Genomic DNA, 22,968 nt, shown 5'->3' with positions numbered 1-22,968 from the left:
AATACCGCGACTGGGTGCAGAGTGTGGGCCTACATGGATATCCACAAATAAACCGTCTCGCTGCGCTCTCTGGTCTGTGTGAGCGGCGTGGCGCTCACACAGATACAGTATAGTGGAGACATTAAAGAGAGACCAGGGACCACACGGAAGGCGACGCGGCTTTGTATGCGGCCTAATTCATCTTAATAAAAGTGTCTTGGTTTTTGCTGGAGACTGTGTGAAGAAGTGTGTGTGTGCGTCCCAGTTTGAGAGTGTTTCATGCCATTAGTCTCCGCCTTTGCTGTGAAGGGAATTTAACAGCTTTTCTGATTCTGAATATCCTCTGCTTTACCACAGCGCAAGTCTTTACCTGTGTCTCTGTGGGCCTGCATTTGAATATAACTTCTGTGTATATATATATATATATATATATGTGTGTGCGTGTTTTCATTTATGCATGAGTGTACAGATACCTGTGCGTGTGTGCGCGTGCAAGTATTCAGTAAAAAAAATAAAAATTAAAAAAAGGCGGGACTCACTGTCTGTTGCCATGCTGCCATTGGGCAGGGAGCCCAGATCAACAACCAGGCCGTCCAGACACACGGTGAGCTCGCCTCCTGCTACAACTGAGCCTTTGTTCTCCGTCTGCAGCACCAGACTCAGCTGCACATTCTCCACTGGAAGGGGGGGGGGCACGAAACAGTGACAAGAGACACACACACACACACACACACACACACACACACACACACACACACACACACACACACACACACACACACACACACACACACACACACACACACACACACACACACACACACACACAGTAAGTGTATATATAAACTGTATATATAACAATATATAAACTGAGGGGATTTTGGAGAGTTTTCATTAAAACAACTTATTCATCAATCAATAATACCAAACATTTAAAAAGTATAAATCATAGTGTCATGACCATAAGTTGCAGCAAACTCAATTTAAATGTTCAGATAAAGTAAGCCAATATCCAGCCAATAAAATAGCAAGACATCAGCTGTCCTTGTTTTGTTTAATTGAATAATCAATCAAAAGTGTTAATGCAGCCTAATAAGCATCAGCATTCCCTATGCTGAGATCATCCCTCACATACATAAGGAACGCTCCACATTTACAAAGCCACAAAAAAAAGGGTTAAGCTTTTTTTTTTTACCAGGTCTATTTGCAACCGCCCAGAAAAGCCACACACACATCGCTGTGTACAGCTCCTGGGTGTAACCAAGCCAATGTGGGATGTCTGTGTGACTTTCAGGCCCCAGGAAAGCTGTGCATTAAGTGGCGTAAGCAGAGGCCTGGGACACCAATAAAGGGCCCGAATAGATGTAAACATATTATCGGGAATGGGTTCAGGTGGAAAGGTAGTTGATGTTCAGGATTAGTCAAATAGTCGACTAGCGTTGCTGCAATTGCTGCAAAGGCGGCAACAGAAATAATCGATTAAATAAAAACAATTCTGAGAAAATTAATTTATCCTGAGATATGAATCTCAGCCACTCATACATTGAAGTACATAATTAATTTCATAAAATATATTTTAAAAAACCATCTAATTATTAATCTAATAAGGCTAATTCATAAGATCTGGTTCTCCAGGCCACTCTCCGCCCCAGTCAGGGAGCGGATGGATAAAAAAAAATACGGTGTTCGCTGTGATCGACATTCATGTTTTGACAGAAGTTATTTTTGATTCCTATTTAAAGTTAAACTTACAAAGCTAGACAACGGATTATAACTGTTGAGTCCCCCAACAACAATTTAACTGGTGCAATCTGGAACACATTCGCTACAGGAGAGCAGACTGCAATGATGCACGTCGGAAATGCTTTTCAGCCTCATTTAAATTAGGACCTTGTTATGAAAATATGATATAATATATTGAAATAGTTCTTATGATCATATAATAATTTTCTCTTTTTCTTTTGAAGACCATCCCTAGGAGTTAACTAGTGTAATTTCTTGCTTGACAATGGTACAAATATCGAGGGAGAGAAGGAACATAGAATAGCCATGAATAGTGGAAAATATGTATTAAATTAAAGTAATGAAGGAGTCCTGGGGATGTTTGAAAGATAAAGGGCTGGACGTCAGAGAGTGAGCGTGTGTGCGTGGGGCCTTACTTTTGCCATGGTGGGTGCGCAGTGTGTCCAGAAGGTCTATGGTGGCACTGCCCAGGAGCTCCTTCCTCAGTGTGTGACAGCTCCACAGCTTCAGGTCCAGACGACTCTGAGGGGTCACGTTGCTACGCAGTGCAAATCACCAGTCAGATAGAAAATGTAACCATGCACCAAACCACCACTTTACTAAAAACATTATTATTATTATTACTAATTCATATTTTTTATTTTTTTATTTTTTTTATTTTTTTGTTTATGTTTGCACACATTATACAGACTGATTCCTACTTGAAATAAAGACTACATCATACTGAATATAATAATTATATTATATAATGTATATTGATCGTAAAATGACGACCGAATATACCAAATATTTATATTACATTACAAACAAGTCCACAATTTTGCCATGTGTTCTAACGGTTGCTTACAGGGTGAGGTCCTCGTTCCACTGGAGCTCTAGGTGTCCGCTGCGTTTGCCTGTCTTCTTTGTCTCGCTGGACAGGCCGTCGGCAGTCACCTCCACAAAGGAGCTGAGCCGCGAGCTACGGCTGGGCAGCTTGGGGGACTGCGGCTTGGCCGAGACCACTGTGGAAGGGAAGATCATATGCACATTATATATAAATACACACACACACACACACACACACACACACACACACACACACACACACACACACACACACACACACACACACACACACACACACACACACACACACACACACAATTAATTACCAAGTACAATAAAGGAATATAGAATCTTGTCCAATACAAAGACATTTTTATTATCAGTAGCTTGGAAAATAGTTTAACGAGGAGCACGTAAAACATGTATTAAGATATGGCCATGTTTGCCTTTTTAGAATCTCTGTATTCAGTGTAGTCAGACTGTAATGATCCACTGGATCCCTTTATTTTCACATTATATCTTGACAGCACATGATATTTTAGCCCTTTCAATGATGGGGAAATAAGAGGAAACCAGTAAGGGTCACATCGCCCCCTAGCTGAGATAAGAAAAATATCAGTTGGAACTTTTTCCTGAAGGGATTGTTTAAGAACATGTAGAGGCTATTGTACACATGGCATAATGTGTCATCATCGTAATGACGATGATGGAGAACTGCAATGACAAATCATCATTATATCTATAAAGCAGTTGTTTTTCAAGTTTTTGGGCATACCAGACACAATAAGTGCCAAAACACTGCAGACGTTCTCATTTGAGCAACTGAAGGTCGGGACTAAATGCAGTAAGTGAGCTGGCAAGGTGTCATGCCACATCCAGTCCAATTCAATCAATGTGTCTGAAAAAACAGAGACCTTGAAAGCAAATGCTTGGTCAACCAATTAAGTGATCATTGTACAATAAACTTGAAAACAAGGAAGTAGCTAAATATAGGCCCACAATAAGATTACCCTCGTCTGCATTCAACCTTTCACCTTGAGTTTGTGCCTTTTTTTTGTTGCAGGAGAGGAATTGTATTGCTGTAATCATTGACTGGACGGAGTAATCACCTGCCATTTGTGGCCATTAATGATCTTGACAGCCTGCCAGACCCAGTTACATCAATTATTGTGTTGAGAGTTGTATACCTTGAAACAGTTTTTCATTGTAATAAACCATGAGTGACAATGTGAAAACGCTGATAGGTACAATTGATATTAAAAACGGGTTGAAGAGAACATTTTGGAAGTAGAAGAATGATCGAACAGTCAGATAAAGTTTATATGAAGTCAATGAATATGGGCCAGTATTTCACTTTTTCAGAGCTTTCCCGGATTAATCAAAATATTGCCAACTTCTTTAAGGCTTTGTGCATTAGAATATCCTTTTCTTCTGGCTCAGAAGTACCTGGAAATTGTCCATTGATGTTTTTGTTAAAGGGGCCTGCCTTATACAATGAGCAGGCTCTGATGGTGTTCGTTCATTCCATTCCAAAGAAATACAACACCTGTGGACTGATCTTATGCCACTTTTATTGGCAGAGTAAAGGCAGATTCGGGAAGCCAACTTATCCTCAACGATGACCTAGTGATACCATTTGATCACCGTGGATGATAGAAACTGGATCAACAAGCTGAATAAAAGGTGCAGTCAATACAGTTTACTCTAGGAAACGATAAAATGCTGATTTGAATGTCTAACTTTCCACAGCATGTCGAGAATAATATAACTGATAGTTGGTTTCTTATTCCATCCCGCCCATCAATCATCTACCCCCCAAAAAATAGAGCTTCTTGTATAATATGCAATAATACGCTGAGTGAGTTACATTAGCAGTGGATCATTATTAGACTTGAGAGGAACAGGATGGATGGTTACCTTTCAAGGTCAGTTGAGACTTCTCAGTGGGCTGGGCACTGCCAGGTCTGGTCACGCTGGCAGCTGCCATTGCATCACAGCTCTTGAAACAGCACAGATACAAGAAGCACATGCACAGACACACAGATTAGCACTTGTCTTATGCATGTACTGACTTGCATACAGGCTGTCATATGTAGGCCTAAAAATGTAATAAAAAAAATAGGCTAACTCATACATAGTGTTGCAGTTTTGAAAAGGAGCCACAATATATCAGTTAACTTGAGAGGAAATCAACATATTAGAAACCATTTAATAGTTGTATGTGGCATCATAGAAAAAAAATAATCGGTCTTTAGAATATTGAAAACATCGCAGAGATGAAAATTCATACGATACAATAGGATGAACATAAACGATCACCTATGTTCATCTCCAGTTTATTAATTTACATATGCAGATCTTGAATGAGTGAGAAATTAAAGAAGACGGAATCAGAATGCCTACATTAGCGAATACAAGCACCACCATATCGGTGCGCCGTTAACATGTATGTGACAGATGTTTGGAGACTGCATCCGAATCATTGTCATATGTCATACCCTTCAAAATGAAGTCACGAATCACAAAGGTTGACGCGAACAAATGGATTATTTTGTTTCCCTTTTGAAAGGGTTGTCGTACTGCGGTCAATTCTATATTTTAAGTGAATCTACCAAAACAAAAGGCACGTACAACCACAACCTATGTCAACAAGCCCACTGGTTTGGCAGCATCATTTGCGCAATATAAGAGGTGCGTAACAGATAACACGATCTATTAAATATTTCTGTATGCGTCTTCATTGTTATTGTCTCCATATTTGAATAACCTTCCGTGCGTGCTCATTACAAACATGGATGATGATCAAGGCATTTAACCTTATATGCTACAGACACAGCTAGCCGTTAGCCAGCTGCCTCCTGGGGCTCTGACAAAAGGACAATGATAAAACCTACCACTAGCGATAGCCAAGAAATATGAACATGTCAACAATTGTAGGTTACATAAGCGAAAATATGACATCTATTGACAATGACAACAAGGACTATGTTATTTTTCTCGTACCTTTTTTAGCTGTGATCCGCTGATGTCGCTAGTTAACTTTCATTTCCGCCTCAATGACAATACCACGTGATACAGGGTAATCTGTGGCGCAATGGATCATGGATAACATCAATAATAAAACAATAGTCTGTGGCAATAACAAAGACAATTTAATAACATAACACAGACTAAACAAACCACTCTATTAATTCAACTGTAGCTAGATTATCAGGGACGTTTTCATTGAATTGAAATGTTCTCAATAATGTATTATTAAAAACAGAATAAAATATACTTTGTAATACATTACTATGGCAGTACAATAATCAACACATGATGAACTAACCATTGTTAACATGCTTAACACGTCCATGTTTGAACTTGATCAGAAGTACATTTCTGAAATGTCCTTATGATTATGTATGAGACTTGTTAGATGATTAAACAGAGCCCCATAGGATCACATGCAAATGAACAAAGCAGCAGCTTTTTTTTTCTCCATGTTTTACTCATATGTAAACTTAAAAAAAAAAAAAAACCTGTCCTGCAGTTAAGTGTAACCTTTTTTTTGCATCTTTATTGCCTTCATGGCTGCTCAGTTCCTTCACCCTTATATAATGGGTGCAATAGTTGCTCAGTCTTGCTGTTACTTGGTAAAAAAAGGAAGAGGAAGACTTCAGATCCACGCATCCAGACACATAGACACACGATAATCAGGTAACAGTCAGGGTGGTGTTGTTACTGTGCTGACTGAGGATGATGATGGTGAGAGCTGCTGTTGGTGGTGATGACGAAGGCCAAGTAGTGGTCGTGAAAGTACATGGTCACTGCCAGGGGTGGTCCCAGCAGCAGACACAGCCACACCAGGCCATTGCCATAGTTCCCCGTGAAATATCGTCCGAGAAAAACAGTGACCAGAAGCTAGAAGTGGAGACAATGTATTAATGGCTGATGCTGCCGGTGACCCCATGGCTTAAACATTCTAGTTATGCACCATACAAACCTCACTTTGTCATTATTATTTTCAAAAAATGTCATTTAAATATCATCCCAATTCACAATCACATTTTCTTTGGAGACGTAGGCTTAACATTCCTTTCTCATGTCATTTACAATTCCATTTCCTCCATTCATGTAAAAAACAGAAAGCTTTATTTCTCTCTCACCTCAAATACCATCATGAGAAAGATCCACATTCGACAGCTGTGAAGAGGTAGCGCAATCACATACTGTAAAAAAAGAAGAAAAGAAAGGCACTTCATCCATTCATTCCATTTCCTGTTGCATATTAATACCCACTGAAAAAATAATATGAAGAATCTAAGCAGGATGCTGTCCATGTATGGACATTTGTTGGTTCTAGTCAATTATGCGTGTGGAGCAGAAGAAGCGGGGATGTACCTCACAGAGAACGGCAGACAACAGGAAGACCAATAACTCTGCCTGGCAGGGGCATACATTTGCCTCCACCAGCCGTGTGTACATATGTCTTGATGCAAAAGAAGAAACAATATTGTAGTCGATATTGAATATATCCTAAAAAAAATGATGTCCATTATAATAAATAGAATTGAAGGCTAGATAAACAATAACCTAGTTTCCTGTGTACCTGTGGCCCCATTTCTGAAAGGGAATGTTCCAGTTTCTCCAGAGGGTTATCAGAGACGAAGCATTCCTGTACACATGACACTTGAGCCTTGATAACGTGCCACCTTACATACTTAACAAAGATGCTGGAACAGTATACAAAGGGGATGCCTACTGACCACCAGTCTCCATAGAAATGGCGGTCCCCAAAGCGTAGGACCTCGGCACACAAGTTGAGGTAGGAATGACACAAGAAGAACAGCAGAAGCCACAGGAAATGGGTTGGTGCCTGTTTGGATGAGGAATTAGTGTGTCACTTTTCTTCAGTTTTGGTACATTTCTTTTATTATTTTTCTTATGTGGTTTTCCCAACACAGGGCTTTTAAAACAACACATTTTTGGGACTAGCCATTATGCATCATCCACCTTAATTATTATAAAAGTTGAATTTGTATTTTTTCTAACTGAAAAACTGATTGCTGATAAATACATACATAAATGAAACTCCAAAACTCTTCCATATATACCAATCAATAACTAATGAAAAAAAATTGAACACTACAAAGTACTTACCACAAGTCCAACCAAGTGCTCTACTCTCATTGTAAAGTCCATGGTCTATGTATGATAAAAGAGATGTTATTTCATTTAACAAAATATGTCATGAAAAAATACATACTATATCCAGCATGTTTATAGTATAACGTAACTGTTAAGGTTACTGTTATCACTTACGGAGAAAGATTTTTCAGACCTCTGGAAGATGGGCTCAATCCACTATGAGAGAACAACATCATTCAGACAGAGCTGAGGCAAAGTAAACACTGTACCCAGTGTTACCAGCTAGCTAGTTATGCATTTATGTAATCAAATACAATACAATCATTCTCAATAAGTGCCAATCAAGCATATAGACAGCCTACCTGCTGTACGATTCCAACCATGATCTGAATGAGAATCCCCTGATGATATTGGGGCATATGCAAAAAACTACATAGTTATCCATTCCATTTTAACAAGGAGAGAATATATTCAAACCACATTAACAGAGTAGAATCATGAAGCAAATGATTATAATCAGAACCACATTTGCACCAATCCAGCAGTGTCAATTTTATTTTAACAAGGATATGAGAAACGATATTCCCATGGTATATTTATAGATGTATACAATTTGCAGAAACAGAGTCGTCTGTAGTGGTTTCTGGGCCTGGCTCACCATTTCCAGAAGCCTGTGCAGCAGATTGCTCATGCGAACCTTGGGACTACGGGGAAAGTCCCTCTGGTAGCAAAGAGTTGGGGCCGACAGAAAGTAGTAAAGGTCTGATGGATCAAGAGAATGTTATCAGAAAATGCATTATTTCGCTGTTGCTCTCCCTGGATGTAGAGAACAATGTTCTCTGGCTTAGGTTTGCTTCACCTTTGAAAGTAAGATGTTCATCAGCTGATCTTGGCAAGCATGATTCATTCTTCTCTTCTTCTGTAACCATGAATAAATGTAAATTGTTGAAGAGGTGATGACGTGTCAACAGAGCCTCTAGTAGTGAAGACTGCAGGTGTTAAATACATTACCCTGTCTGTACCATCGATTTGTTTCCTGGTACGAATACAGCTTCAGGCCAAGCACAGTGTAGGACCACAGAGTGAAGAATGCACCTCCTTGTGGACAAAAAACAAAAACCCATAGAGGCATTGATTGATTGGCATACGAATACCTTGGAAAACAGCAAAGAAACAGAGCAGGAAAATAAAAATCAACACAAAAACACAAATATATAACATAAACATAAATAATAGCATATGTTGATTCAAAATACATTACGTTTAAAAATTAAAAACCCACATTATATAAGGAAAATAACAAGATTCACATTTTCTTTAACATATGTTGCTTGGCCAAACTGGTTTAAAGAACCATGTTCAATAAACATATGATGTTTACCTGTTGATATTGTAGGGTGCAGCAGAATTGCAAGAGCAGAAACCATCATAAGTAGTCCGAGGTTTGCTAGATGTAAACAATGAGCATGGGTAGAGGACAATTTGCCCTGAAAAAGAATTGAATGAATAAATGTGTTCTCTGAATACATGCAATCTAAATAATATAGCTGTACAACCAGACAAGCATTGTTACCTTATTTTGGGAATGTTCCAGAAGCAAAGCTGTTACAGCAAAAATGTTGGCAGCTGGAAGAAATTGGAAAATAAGAATCAGAGATTTAATTTACCTACCAGGAGGCCAAACTTCACAGGCGCATCCATCTGCTTCTTTGTGTGTTTTCATAGTGTTTGACATAATATATTAATCTATTATTTTTTTTCAATTCATCAAAATGAGTTTGAAGCTCTGTGGAGATCAAACAACAATTTAGAACATTTGTATTTTAACATTTTGGCGGACAAAAAAAACGAATATTGGTGTAGGATTGAGCGACCTTAACTTCCCCACCTATGATAAGGTTGAAAGACGGCCAGTTGAGGTTATTTTCTGTCAGATGCTCCAGGACCTTCTTCAAGTCTATCAAAAAGCCATGTCTGACAAATAAGAGAGAAAATAATATTTAGCTTTTTAGCTGTATTGACATTTTTGTTTGTTGTTTAAAGGTTGTTGTTTTTAAGGTTTAAATAATGGCTTTATTCACACAAAATTAGACCACTTGTTGGTTATAACAGCCGTTGTTAATGCAGTAGGAAGTGTTATGTGTTTTGAGCACTTCTAGTGTAGCATGAGCCTTGTCACCTAAAACCAAAACCAGATTTTAAACAAGCCTTGCTTAATATTATAATAATACCAAACTACTGGAGTTCCAGCCGCTAGCCAGCACCTCAGTGCTGATTAGTCTAGAGAACATGTAGTAAGATGCACATTTTTTCCGAAGAGAGGAACCGAGTTTAAGTGAGCAGTCATACATGGACCATCTGGCTGTGTGGAGAGAGCATGGCAACATGTACCCTAAAATGTCTGATCATTTATAAATCCTTTCACATTTGAATTTGGATTCTAATAAATGGAATTAGTGCATTCAACAACAACAAAAAGTGTGTGTGTGTGTGTGTGTGTGTGTGTGTGTACTCACTGTATAAAGTTTTCCAGAAACAAATGAGCATGAGTCAACACCTGTAAATCAGAGAACCACATGTTCAAACGACTAACAAATAGGAAGGAAAAAGGACAGTGAAGAGAAGTTCCACTCTTCATATTCTTAATGTAATATCAATAAATCAATTGCATAAGTCATTAAGAGACTGAAAGGATGTGTCAAAATTGCCACCAGGAGGATGATGATCCAGTTGAGAATGCCTCTGTAAGCTGTGAAGCGGCTGTCAGAGCTCAGCAGGGAGTCGTGGAGGCGATGGCAGCTGGATAAGAAAACCACTGTCAGTGGGATGTGTTACAGAAACAACACTTTCCACGCTCATTGCCACAACACACATGATACAATTCTTAATATTGTCCCTCGAATAAAGGAGAATAATTGATTAATTCAAGAAGACTACCAATTTCCTTGCTTAGACAAGTACTTCTTGAACTTGTTAAGAGCCAAGAGGTAGAATGATATATCTCGGCTACAATTGCTGTAGGGTTGGATATTGTCCATGGAACAAAAAAAAAAATCTACGGTAAGCATATGCATTAATCAGCTAGCATCAGTTTACAGGTAGTCACATTGTGATTAATATGATTTGAATTAATATTGTCCTTATAATTACTCATGGAAATTATTAGTACAATTTTATCAGAGGTAGGTCCTTCTCCAAACACGATAAATTATCCAAACGCAACGGGAAATGAGTAATCTCCTATATTGTCACAACTCCCAAATGGCAGAACATTAGCAGGGACTCAGGGAGCAACTTACCACAGCATGGCTTCATAAGGATGCTGTTGTTCTGGAGGGGCAGCATCAGGACCACAGACATTTTCACAGAGACCTGCTATCTCTTCTTCGTCAGAAAAAGAAGTGCACACAGAAAAAAATCTCTTTCTAGCTGTAGAAGTAGTAGCCATTTGTCGGTCTGATTTACGTTGCAGAACTAAACCAAAAGCCTATAGTCTGCTCTGAAGAGTTAACAGCTCAAATAAATCCCATATTCATAAAAAGGAGAATAGTATACAAAGCAGTCTTGCGTCGACAAAACACATGCAAATTCAACTATAGTATATTAGTTATAGCTACAATAATTCATTATTTTGCTTCTTAACGCATTTTGGGTTTTAACCCGTCGTTTAATCCGATGATGTAATATTTTGATAACCTTAAAACTAGAAATGTCCTGACTAAGACGGCACACGTGGGCCAATGTTTTGTTGAATGCAGAATAATGTCATCTGTAGGCTTAATAGAGCACAATTTTTTATCAAGCATCCCTTGGAATAGAGAGCTAACTGTTCCTCTCCGCCTAGCATCACACCGGTCCAGGTGGGACGCGCAGTAAAACGGATCGTCCCAACCAGGGCTAGCGTTATTCGACCCGTTAAAAGCATCGCTTTCAAAGCTTAATCGCTTGAGTCTACTCCGCTGTTCACGTGCGAGCGTCTTTCAAGGCTCTAATCGTGTCTACGCCTCTATAAAATTATTATTTTTGCTCTATTTACCAGATGCTATTTAGAACGCTCTCCCTTAACTTTATTATTCAGAAACGTATTATAAAACATGTTTAATTTCTTATTTTATTACAAAAAATGCTCAAGAATGTTCCATCAAAAAACCATCTTCCATGTTTGAAAGACAAGCAAATATCTACCTAAAACAGCAAGGCTAAAATAAAACTGTATTGTGGCTTATGTAGATTCATGAACATTATGAAAACACAGATTGCATTAATGAATGTCAAACATACACAGAAGAACAATAACCTGATCAGCTTTTGTTTTGATGAATTTCAATTAGGGGGAAACAAAGAACTCAAGTGGTGATCCTACAAACAGCAGCCTACACATGTTCAGTTGATGGTGAGGACATCACTCTGAATCTCGTGGCTCAACTGGGTCTGGAGGTCACTCAGCTTCTTCTTGAGCACTGCCAGTGCGGACATGACGATGGTCTCTGGTCGCAGGGAGCCGCACGACTCCACATTGTAATAGAACCTGCCAGATCACACACATTCATTGAGAGATTTGTAGATACACCATTTGTATTCGGCATATACACCAAATAAAGACTGCATCAAGTATGTTATGGTAAAAGTAAGTTTTTTACAAACATTAAGGCAGAAAAATTACCCAGACAGCACCAAACAGTTAGTCCCATACCTTTCTGGCTTTCCATTAGGGTCGTATGGGGCTTGCACCTCATCCTCTTCAATTTCCGAATATTCACTCTTTGGCCTAGGAATCACACACCAAACATGGCAGTCAGGTTAGAAAACAATCATGTCATTCAAACACACAACCCTGCTGTATTATCTGACCCTTAACCCTCATCCCTCACAACCAGGGAAACAAACAAAGCTTACCATTCTTCAGGTCGAGGGAATACTGTGTGCCGCAGTGCATTGTCTGGGTCGTACTCAAAGGACACCCCCGCCGTGGGGTTCCACTTGGCGTGCTCCTTGCCAAACCCCTTTTTGGCGTAGGCTCTGAGTCGCAACTCCTGGCCCTTACGAAGCTTCACTAGAAGAATGTCTGTGCAGGGTTTGCGTTTTTTTAATACAACAGATAAACTTTAACTTTAAGTTCTTCAGAAAACTGCACTGAAAAATAACTGCAAAGATGTTGACTGCAGGAGGAAGGAAGGTTGGGGCCATACCGTCCTGTTCAACGTAGTCATTTGGGTCATTGTCTCTGCTCCTCGAGGTCACCTGAAAAGTTATTAGTTAGTAAAGTTAAACAGAGTTCCCCACGTTCCAGGATACATGGCTCAAACCGATCAAATAAAGGAAGAGGCTATGCAAAGGCCTGGAATGCAGGCCCTTTATTGCACTATTAGTTTAAGGAACTCACTGGGATGACTCTGGGGTTGTTGGACAGGAGGTCCCGGGAGGTAACATGACGGGTCTGGTCCTCTGTGCATCGGACATCCAGCGTCAGCTCAACTGAACACTCGGGGCAGAAGTCATCGCAGGTACAGTCCTACAGAATTTTGTACAATATTTATATCCTTTCTTTATTCTGCTAATTGTATCTGAATAATACATTTAAGATCAAGTGGCGGTGTAAGCCAGTGTAAAAGGCTTAGAGTTTATCCAAAAAACAGAAAAGTAATACTTGCCCTGGAGTATTGCATTTTCTCCACAATGTCATCACTGGTAAGTGGAATGAGCCCTGTAAACAAATGACATGTTGGTACAACGAATTCAAAAAGTAATATGTTGATATCAAAAAATGTCCCAATACTTCATGGTACTTTCTAATAATAGTGACAGGCAAACACTTGTTCTTAAGAATACATACCGACTCTATGGGCAATGAACTCATCATGAAGTACAGATGAATTGGCGTCTATCTGTATCCAGTCGATAGCTAGAATAAATAATTTAGGTCAGGATTCTGAGTTAATTTCAAATACAGTGTCATTAAATAACAAAAAACGATGTTTCCTTTACCTATCGTTGCAACCTCTGACATAAACACTCGCCGGATAGAATTCGCGACCCTGGGTGAGAAAGCGAAAACATTAAAGATGAAGTACAAAACGTGCAAGTCGAGTTACCTATTTAAGTACAAATAATAAAGTGTTTGTATAATATTTCCGAGTATATCAAGTGACGATTGATATGAAGTAAAATCTTTGAGAACACGAGTCCAGTAGTAACGTAACGTTATCACTGGACTGCACTAGACACAGGACGTGTGGTTGAATACTTACGCCAAATCAGTGTTCTCTATGACAAACTTCACATTTTCATCAGATAATTCTGTGATTTTCACAGTTGGCTGGTTAGCATACGGCATGTTTCAGTTAAAATAGCTTGGGGATACAGATGAAACTGTACAAAACAAAGTCCTTTCAACACTAGCGCTTCTGTAGGCTTGCAGGCCTAGCAAAACTATTTCCTGATCGCCGATTGGTCAGACGATGTATCCTCAGAGAGTGATTGGACGAAGGCAGCAATGGGTGGGTGGATATTTATTTAGCATCCGGGTCAACATTTCTGACATTGGATTTCAAAATAAAAGGTCTGCTATTTTTTTTTAATACAATATTTAGACACTTTAAAATACATTCAGGTGACCCGATAACGGATGTATGATGTAAATATACACAAAGTGGTCTTGATCTACTGAATAGTTTAATGAATTCCAGAATGACTCAACAGTATATAATAGATATAATATTATACAAACAGAAAGCAGCTTAACTGGGATGGAGAGATCAAGCACTGGCAGTTGAAATGTGCTGATTCTGCAACTGAAAATAAACCATAATCATAGGCCTTTTTTTTTTTTTACTAATTAATAAACTTATTTTTAGGGGATAAACTGATAAGCCATATGTTTGTGCATGGTGAAACTTGGGTTGACAGGAGCCGTTAATATCATCGTCTCTGGTTTACTCCTGTGAGGTTCTTCAGCTGTGAGAAAGGGAGTACACCATTTTTCCAATTAAATTAAGACACAAACCTCATCATAATTCAGAGTAATAAAAATACTTACTGTAAGTGCAGCCCCCATTAATCCTTGCACCACTGCTTCCCCTGTAGACTGCACCTGCAGAGTATATTTCATTTTAGGGACAACATCTAAAATATATAGTTACGATGAAATGCAGTTTTGCATATTTTGTAAATGACAGGATGTTTTAGAGTTATTTATTTAGCAGACTGGATAATGGATAACACTCTACCTGTTTGGCAGTGCCAGCCATTTTGACTACATCTTGAATGCGGTTTTCAAGGAAGGCCCAGGTATCCTGGTAGTCTGGGGAGGAGTCCTGAATCATCACCAACTCTGTGGTGTTATATATGCCCGTCAGCGCTGCTCGTTTGGTGTACCAGTTCATCTACAAAAAAAGAAACATATAAATATTAGGATTTATGTGGCAAAATGACAAAATAGTCTAAGACGATTGTTATCTGAGGATTTCAGATAAAACTGAAGATCTAAATTGACCTTGGTGGTGGCAGGGCAGATAATTTGGGGATGGTGAGGAAAGGAGAAGAGGGGGATTAGGGCCCGTAGTTATGAAGTTTCGCAAAATAAATTTGAATTAGTTATAAGGGTTCGAATAACCTTTGAATTTTGATACCGTTTTAAGAGAGGCTTGATAACTATGGCCCTGGGACCCACTCACATCTGTGGAGCGATCTCCAGCATGGTACCAGATGTCGTCAATCAGGGAGGACAGGTGCTTCAGGCTGTCAGGGATGTTGTGTGGAAGGAGCAGGAGACTCATGGCCTAAAGGGACATTCCCAATCATGGGATCAAACATCAGGCAATATTTTTGAGAATATTCGTGGTTTTTCAAATGGAAAGCATTTTTTTTTTCAACTGAGATGCACGAAATTCCCCTGCAATTTGCCTATTGATCACAACAGAATATGTTGGTGCAATTATCTGGTGGAATACTGAATCAATATCTGTATTAAACTCTCTAGCTTTATTATTATTATTATTATTATTATACCTGCAAACCACTTCCTAAATAAATATATATATGGATATGGGGTATATTCAACACCTCAAATGTTTCATTTAGTATGTTTCATTTAGAAAAATAAATTCCCATTCATATTAAAATTCCATGTGTTATCAATTTGACAACATACCTGAGGCCATGTTTCAATGTAGGGGATATGCATTCTCAATCTGGTCTCCAAGGCATCCCTTAAAAACTCTGCAGTCTTCTTTTTTCTAAAACACAAAGTTGGCATGTAAAGAAATGTGTACCATTGAAAGAAATACTGGATAGCATTGGATGCATTTAACGTGCACATACTCAGCCTGGCCCAGCTGGACCTGATTATGCTGTTCAGCGAGGTTCTCATTCAACTGTGTATTGCACTGTGTGACAAAGTGCAGGACCAATTCTCCAGCCCCATTGTCAAACATACCAGTGGATGCAGAAGAGAGCCCAATGGTCTGAAACAGATGCAATAACAATAATTGAATATGTCAATTTTTTACAAGTTAATTTGACTAATTTAATAAAAGCATAAAGGGGGTGAGGGGCTTAACCATTGTGTTCACAAGACCTTTGATTCCAGCATTTCAGATGCAGCAGGAATCACATGTTATTTTCCCAAACTTTAAACTTAAAAAGCATCTAGCTGAACAGACTTGGACAACTTCCGTTGTCTGCAATTTAACCTCACCGCTGGAAGCCACAATCCTACACACTGCACCTTTAAGAGGAGGATTTCCTTCAACATACCTCTGCACCAGCTGCAATGGCCTCCATTGACCACCCATATAGTGGAACAAACTCAAGAGCAGAAGTTAGGATGCGAGTTTGAAGTTGTTCCTCCGTCTCATACTCTTCTTCCTGCTCCCCACTCTGATCCTGGTAACTAAACAACCAGCACAGATTCAGCATTATTTAAAGCAATGAGAGAAAATGTAATATAACTTTCTTTAGATAATATTTTTGCAATATGAGCACTGTAAACAACTTGGCAATGGAGTGCTGAATAAAAAGCTTTGCATTTTAAGTCTATATCTTAAAATTAGCCATGACTATGTAGGGGCAAAATGTTAACTCTTAAGACTATGAATATGGATTGGCCACTGACAAGGGTGAAAATGAATATTCATAGCAAGTATATCATGTCTTGCCTAATGGAAATAATGCAATTCTTTAGTTTATAAAGTAATAATAGTTTATAAAGTAATAACTAATTGATAATGCCAATACATCTCCCCTAAAATATTACAGTTGGAATGCAGAAAAAACCCTAAAGGTTATCTGATCTACAGCGTTAATTCTGAAACTGCTTTCGTGGTGACCTTTCATTTCCATGTCATCCATACCATAAACACAGTTTGATGCTGACCTAGTGTTGGACCTGAATCCTTCCTCTGCTGCCGCTGAAGCCTGCTGGAAAGCCTCAGTTGTGTCCTGCTCAGACTGGTAGTGTGCATGACTGGATGTGGAAGAGGAGCTGGTTGGAGAAGTTTTGTCATCTTTTGATTCGTCCTGCAGTCGAACGGCAGCGCAGTGAAAGCCTCTTCTCAGGTTGGCACACTGGGGATGGGTCGTTGTTGGTGCAGCCAACACTTCAAGTAAAAAAAAATGGATGGCAATTTAGGTTATTAAGACGAAAAATAGCAATATCCTATAATTCTGTCAACCAGTAATAAGAAGCACAGATTAAGAAAAAAGATCCCAGCGTAATTATCAGTATGTAAACAACATTTATTTGGGCAGACGGAAACGCCCCCCACTTGCTGGAAGCCGTTTAATATTGAGTCAGTCAACAACAGTTTCGAATATGTCCATAAGAAACAAGATTAAATCAAAGTTTTATTTTAGTTTGAATGAACGTTTGAATGAACGTTATGGCCAACAAACTCGTGTTTTATTCTGCCCTTCATGATCACCTTTTCCTAAGTGTCAATCAAGTGACATTGGTTTGGTAAGCGAACGTCAATTTTATTTCGGTTCGAGACACAAGTGCAAGTCAAAAATAAAATCGGTGAATAAATCAAGAGGAGTTACTTCAGCACAAAACAAAATGCTTCTATATTACCGCTGCCAAGGGCCCGAAATGCCCTTACACTCCGTAAACCTCGTACTAGCGCCGCCATATCCAGCTGCAGCGGACTGTTTAGAAACGGTTGTGACGAATTTATGAAGCGACCCGCCGCACGTTGAGCACGTCATTGTTTTGTGCAATACACTGACGTCTTTTACCGAAGAATTGAAGAATCTGAATTTATTTCATTTTATTCAGAAGTAAGGGACTTAATAAAGGTAAGAAATGTATTGAAGTCTGTATTACTCTCTATACTATTCAGGTGGTATTCGGAAATGTTATGTTGTTGTGTATTTGTGGAGCAAGTGGTTTTCTGCGTCACGCTGCTCGAGGTTTCTATGACTTTCACATATTTGCGCAACTGTTCTTTACAATACAGCGACGAAAATTAGATCATATTCTATTAATTTATTCTTCCAAAGAACTCTCAGGCATTGAACTGAACTGTTTACCAAATACACCCACTATGTTATTTTTCATTGTTCTAGCTAGCTTTGTAGAAGGGGTTATTATGACACAGTGCTGAAATGTGCAGAGTCACGATTAGGTTTGCCATACCATACGAGTTGGTCTTTTTACATTGTTGTATTCGTATACAATCGGGTGGTGATTACATTTAAATAACCAATAACATACTTTTCATATGTTTATTGATTAAGATCTGTCTTAGAATTCAAACCAATACCTTTACTAAGAACATCTTTGTCCAACTACTTCTGCCATATTTATTTAATTGAAGCTGATGTTTGTACTCTAGAAGCCTAGGATGGACCTTGGCATCAAGACAGGAGCTTATGTGCTCTTGGTGTGGAATCAACCATCATCCCCTTTGGCCCTGAAAGAGCTGGCGGAGAGTGTGGGTGCAGTCATTGGAACCGGTGGAAAAGTATCAGTCGAGAACATGGAAATGCTGTTATTATGTGAGTGTTTTAATTTATATTATGACGCTATTATGTCGTCTTTTTTTACTTATTCACACATATTCAAAAAGAATGTTTTAGTTATAATCTATCGTGTGACAGAAATATTTTACTTTGACAATGCAAAGGAACAATCCATATCATGAAACTTCTCAGCTAGCTGATGGCTGAAAGGTTTAATTCTTGTCTTTTTTCCCTCCAGCCGCCCATAGACCATCGTCCTATGACTGGGTCCTCTCCTGCCTTCTAACTGACAGCTCGTCTGTCCACAGCTCGGAAACGCTGGCGGAAATGGCCCGGGTTCTCAAGCCCGGCGGGAAGCTTGTTATGGAGGAGCCGGTCACAGGTGAGATCTACATATGATCAACTCATCCATCCCGTAGAAAGGACCTCTGAATCTGATTTATAAGTAGACATTGGATAGCGAACCCAGGCCTTTGGGTTCAAGATCGAACACCCTATCCACTAACAGTCTGCCACCTATCTCTTTGTTTCTTTATTTTTATTTACTTGGCTCTGTCTCTCATTTTATATTTACCGCAACTCCTCTTTCTCACACAGGAACTAATGGGCAAAGTGTGAGAACTGCTGAGAAACTGGCCTCTGTCCTGAAGCTGTCAGGCCTGATGTCTGTTACAGAGGTCTGTGTCTGTGTCTGTTAATCCTCCTATCCTTTTTATGAAGAAAAGATGCATCATAATTCTAGAACATTTTAGACAAGAAACCCTTTTCCATGACTTCATAATCCAAGGAAATGTCTTGATATGCGATCATACAGCAATAGATACAGATGTAGATTTTGAGAGAAAAAGGTTGTGTTTTAAGGGCATTGGGGGCGCTATAACTATATATATATATATATACTATCACTGAGCAATGCAGCACATCATCATGATCTCCTCCAGGCTTGATTACTGTAACAGCCTGCTCATCGGTATACCCAACAAACACCTTCAGAAACTTCAATTCATTCAGAACTGTGCTGCCCGAACTCTGATGAAAACCCGCAAATACGACCACATCACCCCCATTCTTCAGAACCTACACTGGCTTCCCATAACCTCAAGAATCCAATACAAAATCGCCCTCATCACCCACCTTTGCATCTACAGCAACGCCCCACAATACCTCAAAGACCTCCTTACCCCTCACTCATCCACCCGTAACCTCCGGTCCCAAAGTACCAACCTCCTCCATCAGCCCCGCACACGACTCCGCACCATGGGAGACCGAGCCTTCTGCTCCACTGCCCCCCACATCTGGAACTCCCTCCCTGAACACCTACGACAACCCCAGTCTGTCGATGCCTTTAAAAAAGGGCTTAAAACGTTTCTATTCAAACAGGCTTTCCTAGGTCGTTCCTAGATGTTTTTATTCTCTTTCTGCACTTTCTTCTCCTCCTTTAGCTATTCTTTCTTCTGCTGATTTTAATCGTGTCTGATTTTAATCGTGTCTGATTTTTCTCTTAGTCTTTTGTTTATTTTGTTTTTTGGTTTCTGTAGCACTTTGAGATAACTTTATGAAAAGTGCTTTACAAATAAAATTTATTATTATTATTATTATTCCAGAGTGTCTACTTATTCTTCAGACTTCTGTTTCTTGTGCAGATCGGTAAAGCAGAGCTGACTCCAGATGCACTGAGCTCTCTCAGAAGCAGCACAGGCTACCAGGGAAACTCACTGTTCAGGGCCCGCATGTCGGCCGCCAAGCCAGACTTTGAAGTGGGCTCGTCGAGCCAGCTGAAACTCTCATTTGGGAAGAAGACGGCTAAGCCAGGTAGGTTTTTAAATGATACTTTCTATGTTATTTTAGCTAATTTGTTTGTCTGTGTATGTACGCTTTACTGTTCCATGTGGGATGAAATGTGACGGGGCTATTGGGTCAACTGTGTTGTTTCATTAGCAGTGAAACCAGCCCTTGATCCCAATGCTGCCAAGATGTGGACCCTCTCAGCCAATGACATGGACGACGATGCCGTTGTAAGTACACTGGATCTTCTCCAAAGTCTTCAAAAGATAAAGAAAATGTTAACTTGTACGATTAACACATGCTGTAATAAATATGCATGTATGTTTGTATATATATATATTTGACATATATATACACATACCTTTTTTTTTTTGTCAAACGATGGGCATGTGTCTATGGGACACATACTGAATATACTGTAGGTCTGTGTCTATTGGACACATACTGTGTATAAATATGTGTCTATGGGACACGTACTGTGTATAAGTATGTGTCTATGGAACACATCCTGTGTATAAGTATGTGCCTAGCAGTGTACAAGAAGCCCTTCAAATGTTCAAAACAGCAATTATTCACAAAAAGCTTCTAGATCTAGCTCTTAATGACAGATACAATGTTAGTAGCTTTGAAGATAATGGGACACACCCGTAAACTAGGGCCTTGAAGCAGATGAGGGAGGGTAAGCCTGTTTGTGAGAAACAGCACAGGACATAACCCCTCAACCCTAAGTCTTGCCTGGAAACGGGTCGGCGGGGTCTCCAGTTGGCAAGGCCTTGGTCTGAGTTTAGAGCACTGGTTCTGACTACTGACTAGGCCTGGGCGATATGGCTGAAAGACATATCACGATATAACTTGATCATATTGATCAATATCGATAACTATTGATAATTTAAATTACCTAAAAAGACTATGAATTACCATGCTGGATTTAAACACTTCTGTTTAACACTTAATATGACCTTCCACTGTTCTTTATCGATAAATACTCCAATGTCAATACAACAATGAAAAACACTCAAATATTGTAAATAAGTATGGAACTGTGTTTGTGTAACAAACCCAGCTGCTAGATTTGGTGGTCCAGTCTATTATCTATATATATTGAACATGTTTTATATTGATATTGATCAAATCACAATACGATAATTTATTGTTTTATTGCCCAGGCCTACTCCTGACCAAGCATTTACTTGTGTTCAGGACTTGGTGGATTCTGACACTCTGCTGGATGAGGACGACCTAAAGAAACCAGACCCCTCCTCCCTCCGAGCTGCTTGTGGAGACGGGGCTGCCAAAAAGAAGAAAGCCTGCAAAAACTGGTTAGAAAAACAACTTAATAACACCAACCTTAAAACCTTCAAAACATTCAATACTGCAAAACAATACTGTAGTACAGTTACTGTAATACAGTATTAACACGGTATTAAGCAGTTCCTGTGTAATACCTAAGCGGTTACACAGTAACTCCCAGTTTAAAATTGGCATTGAATAGTCCAAGTATAATGGCATTATTTGTATTTATTGTGTTTCCTGTAAGACAACCTACCACTTCCTCTTGAGAGCTACATAGTTGAGTAGTACAGAGCCATACATTCATGAATATTTAGGGTAATTAAACATATGTTTGTTCATGTGCAGCTCGTGCGGCTTGGCTGAGGAGTTGGAGCAGGACACCAAAGGAGTGCAGAAGGCCAGCCTTCCCAAGTCTTCCTGTGGAAGTGTACGTAGCTTTGAGTTGGCTCATTTAGCAGAGATGCTTTTTGTAAAATATCAACACAACCGATACAGAACCTGGTGTTTATGAAATGATAGGCCATTGTTATAATTTTATTGAAGGATTTGTCATTTACCTGTGCCATGTTCAAAGTGTTGCTTTTGTCATCTCCATATTGACAGCTTATGTATCGTTTTTCCAGTGTTACCTGGGTGATGCGTTCCGCTGTGCTAGCTGCCCACATATGGGTAAGCCAGCCTTCAAGCCAGGAGAGAAGATCGTGCTGGACAACAATACCCTGACCGATGCTTAAAGACCAGAACCATAGACAAGAAACATCGCTTGTTGAACCAAACACATTTCTGACATCTAGGTTACATTCCACCACTTGGTATATGAAAGCAATTTTGGTTTAGGGAGAAATGGGCAAGGGCAATTATGTCACTTCCAATTGTAAGTTAATGACCAATGCTTAAAATCAAGTTCACTCACGCACCTACTCTGTGTGGACTTGCCAGGGTGGGGAACACCACAATAGTACATCTGATCATGTGAAACTGTTTGTACTCTAGAAGATTGTGAACAGTTTGTTATTGAAGGATGTCAAGGTTTTTATAATTTAGTTAGCATTTGTGTCACTTTAATAAAAAAAATCCTTTACAGATGGTGGCTACATACATCTGTACTCTAAATGAAGTTAGTGGAACCCAGCAATCATTACCTTAATAAGAGCACACAAATTGTAATTTTCAAGCTTTGTGTATATGTATCTGTATAGTTGGCAAATAATAAATAAAATAATAAAATAATAAATGCACTTGATTTGAATG

At 39.2% G+C, this 22,968-nt stretch overlaps 5 protein-coding genes across 6 annotated transcripts in view; 1 reads left to right on the top strand and 4 right to left on the bottom strand.

Moving 5' to 3' along the window:
- The window catches only part of wwp2 (WW domain containing E3 ubiquitin protein ligase 2), a 32,738-nt gene extending 27,133 nt beyond the window's left edge, over positions 1–5,605 (bottom strand). For both annotated transcript variants that reach the window (XM_084477760.1, XM_084477761.1), the window contains exons 1-5: positions 5,554–5,605; positions 4,468–4,549; positions 2,570–2,726; positions 2,139–2,260; positions 519–656 (exon numbers count right to left, since the gene is read on the bottom strand). In XM_084477760.1, coding sequence (XP_084333886.1) covers positions 519–656; positions 2,139–2,260; positions 2,570–2,726; positions 4,468–4,537 — 487 coding nt within the window. In that variant the 5' untranslated portion in view covers positions 4,538–4,549; positions 5,554–5,605. The remainder of the gene's footprint in view (positions 1–518; positions 657–2,138; positions 2,261–2,569; positions 2,727–4,467; positions 4,550–5,553) is intronic.
- A 665-nt stretch (positions 5,606–6,270) lies between these two features.
- On the bottom strand, positions 6,271–11,128 carry LOC311357834 (diacylglycerol O-acyltransferase 1-like; the record flags this gene model as incomplete). Its single annotated transcript, XM_084477859.1, has 17 exons — positions 6,271–6,453; positions 6,699–6,761; positions 6,934–7,021; positions 7,142–7,207; positions 7,299–7,408; positions 7,693–7,737; positions 7,855–7,896; positions 8,043–8,081; positions 8,339–8,442; positions 8,540–8,599; positions 8,692–8,778; positions 9,062–9,167; positions 9,254–9,306; positions 9,569–9,654; positions 10,197–10,237; positions 10,392–10,479; positions 10,980–11,128. The coding sequence occupies 17 exons, from the start codon at positions 11,126–11,128 to the stop codon at positions 6,271–6,273; spliced, it is 1,410 nt and encodes a 469-aa protein (XP_084333985.1).
- Positions 11,129–11,787: 659 nt separating this feature from the next.
- On the bottom strand, positions 11,788–14,089 carry polr2c (RNA polymerase II subunit C). Its single transcript, XM_084477293.1, has 9 exons — positions 13,929–14,089; positions 13,666–13,715; positions 13,514–13,582; positions 13,332–13,384; positions 13,064–13,192; positions 12,870–12,921; positions 12,577–12,745; positions 12,374–12,448; positions 11,788–12,208 (listed from the first exon to the last, which is right to left on the bottom strand). The coding sequence occupies exons 1-9, from the start codon at positions 14,012–14,014 to the stop codon at positions 12,064–12,066; spliced, it is 828 nt and encodes a 275-aa protein (XP_084333419.1). The 5' UTR covers positions 14,015–14,089; the 3' UTR covers positions 11,788–12,063.
- An 85-nt stretch (positions 14,090–14,174) lies between these two features.
- Positions 14,175–17,835, bottom strand: coq9 (coenzyme Q9 homolog). The gene is made up of 9 exons (XM_084477294.1): positions 17,750–17,835; positions 17,054–17,276; positions 16,435–16,570; positions 16,000–16,142; positions 15,830–15,914; positions 15,354–15,458; positions 14,907–15,062; positions 14,717–14,770; positions 14,175–14,634 (listed from the first exon to the last, which is right to left on the bottom strand). The coding sequence occupies exons 1-9, from the start codon at positions 17,805–17,807 to the stop codon at positions 14,599–14,601; spliced, it is 996 nt and encodes a 331-aa protein (XP_084333420.1). The 5' UTR covers positions 17,808–17,835; the 3' UTR covers positions 14,175–14,598.
- Positions 17,836–17,864: 29 nt separating this feature from the next.
- ciapin1 (cytokine induced apoptosis inhibitor 1) lies at positions 17,865–22,951 on the top strand. The gene is made up of 9 exons (XM_084476902.1): positions 17,865–17,973; positions 18,513–18,675; positions 18,878–19,021; positions 19,237–19,316; positions 20,283–20,451; positions 20,578–20,654; positions 21,625–21,743; positions 22,063–22,144; positions 22,341–22,951. Exons 2-9 carry the CDS (start codon positions 18,522–18,524, stop codon positions 22,449–22,451), a joined length of 936 nt encoding a protein of 311 aa, XP_084333028.1. The 5' UTR covers positions 17,865–17,973; positions 18,513–18,521; the 3' UTR covers positions 22,452–22,951.
- Positions 22,952–22,968: the final 17 nt, after the last annotated feature.

Source organism: Micromesistius poutassou, assembly GCF_964030765.1.
Source record: "Micromesistius poutassou genome assembly, chromosome: 13".
Classification (NCBI taxonomy): domain Eukaryota; kingdom Metazoa; phylum Chordata; class Actinopteri; order Gadiformes; family Gadidae; genus Micromesistius; species Micromesistius poutassou.
This window is presented reverse-complemented; position numbering and strand designations above follow the sequence as displayed.

Excerpts from the sequence above, each read along its gene's own strand:
- polr2c (XM_084477293.1), bottom strand. The coding sequence starts at position 14,014 with ATGCCGTATGCTAACCAGCCAACTGTGAAAATCACAGAATTATCTGAT. Across the intron at positions 13,385-13,513 it reads GTTCATTGCCCATAGAGTCG|GGCTCATTCCACTTACCAGT; the intron begins GTATGTATTCTT and ends ATTTGTTTACAG. Across the intron at positions 13,193-13,331 it reads AGAAAATGCAATACTCCAGG|GACTGTACCTGCGATGACTT; the intron begins GCAAGTATTACT and ends AAAATTCTGTAG.
- coq9 (XM_084477294.1), bottom strand. The coding sequence starts at position 17,807 with ATGGCGGCGCTAGTACGAGGTTTACGGAGTGTAAGGGCATTTCGGGCC. Across the intron at positions 16,143-16,434 it reads CCATTGCAGCTGGTGCAGAG|ACCATTGGGCTCTCTTCTGC; the intron begins GTATGTTGAAGG and ends CATCTGTTTCAG. Across the intron at positions 14,771-14,906 it reads TGGCTGGCACTGCCAAACAG|GTGCAGTCTACAGGGGAAGC; the intron begins GTAGAGTGTTAT and ends TATACTCTGCAG.
- ciapin1 (XM_084476902.1), top strand. The coding sequence starts at position 18,522 with ATGGACCTTGGCATCAAGACAGGAGCTTATGTGCTCTTGGTGTGGAAT. Across the intron at positions 18,676-18,877 it reads CATGGAAATGCTGTTATTAT|CCGCCCATAGACCATCGTCC; the intron begins GTGAGTGTTTTA and ends TTTTCCCTCCAG. Across the intron at positions 22,145-22,340 it reads CCAAGTCTTCCTGTGGAAGT|TGTTACCTGGGTGATGCGTT; the intron begins GTACGTAGCTTT and ends TCGTTTTTCCAG.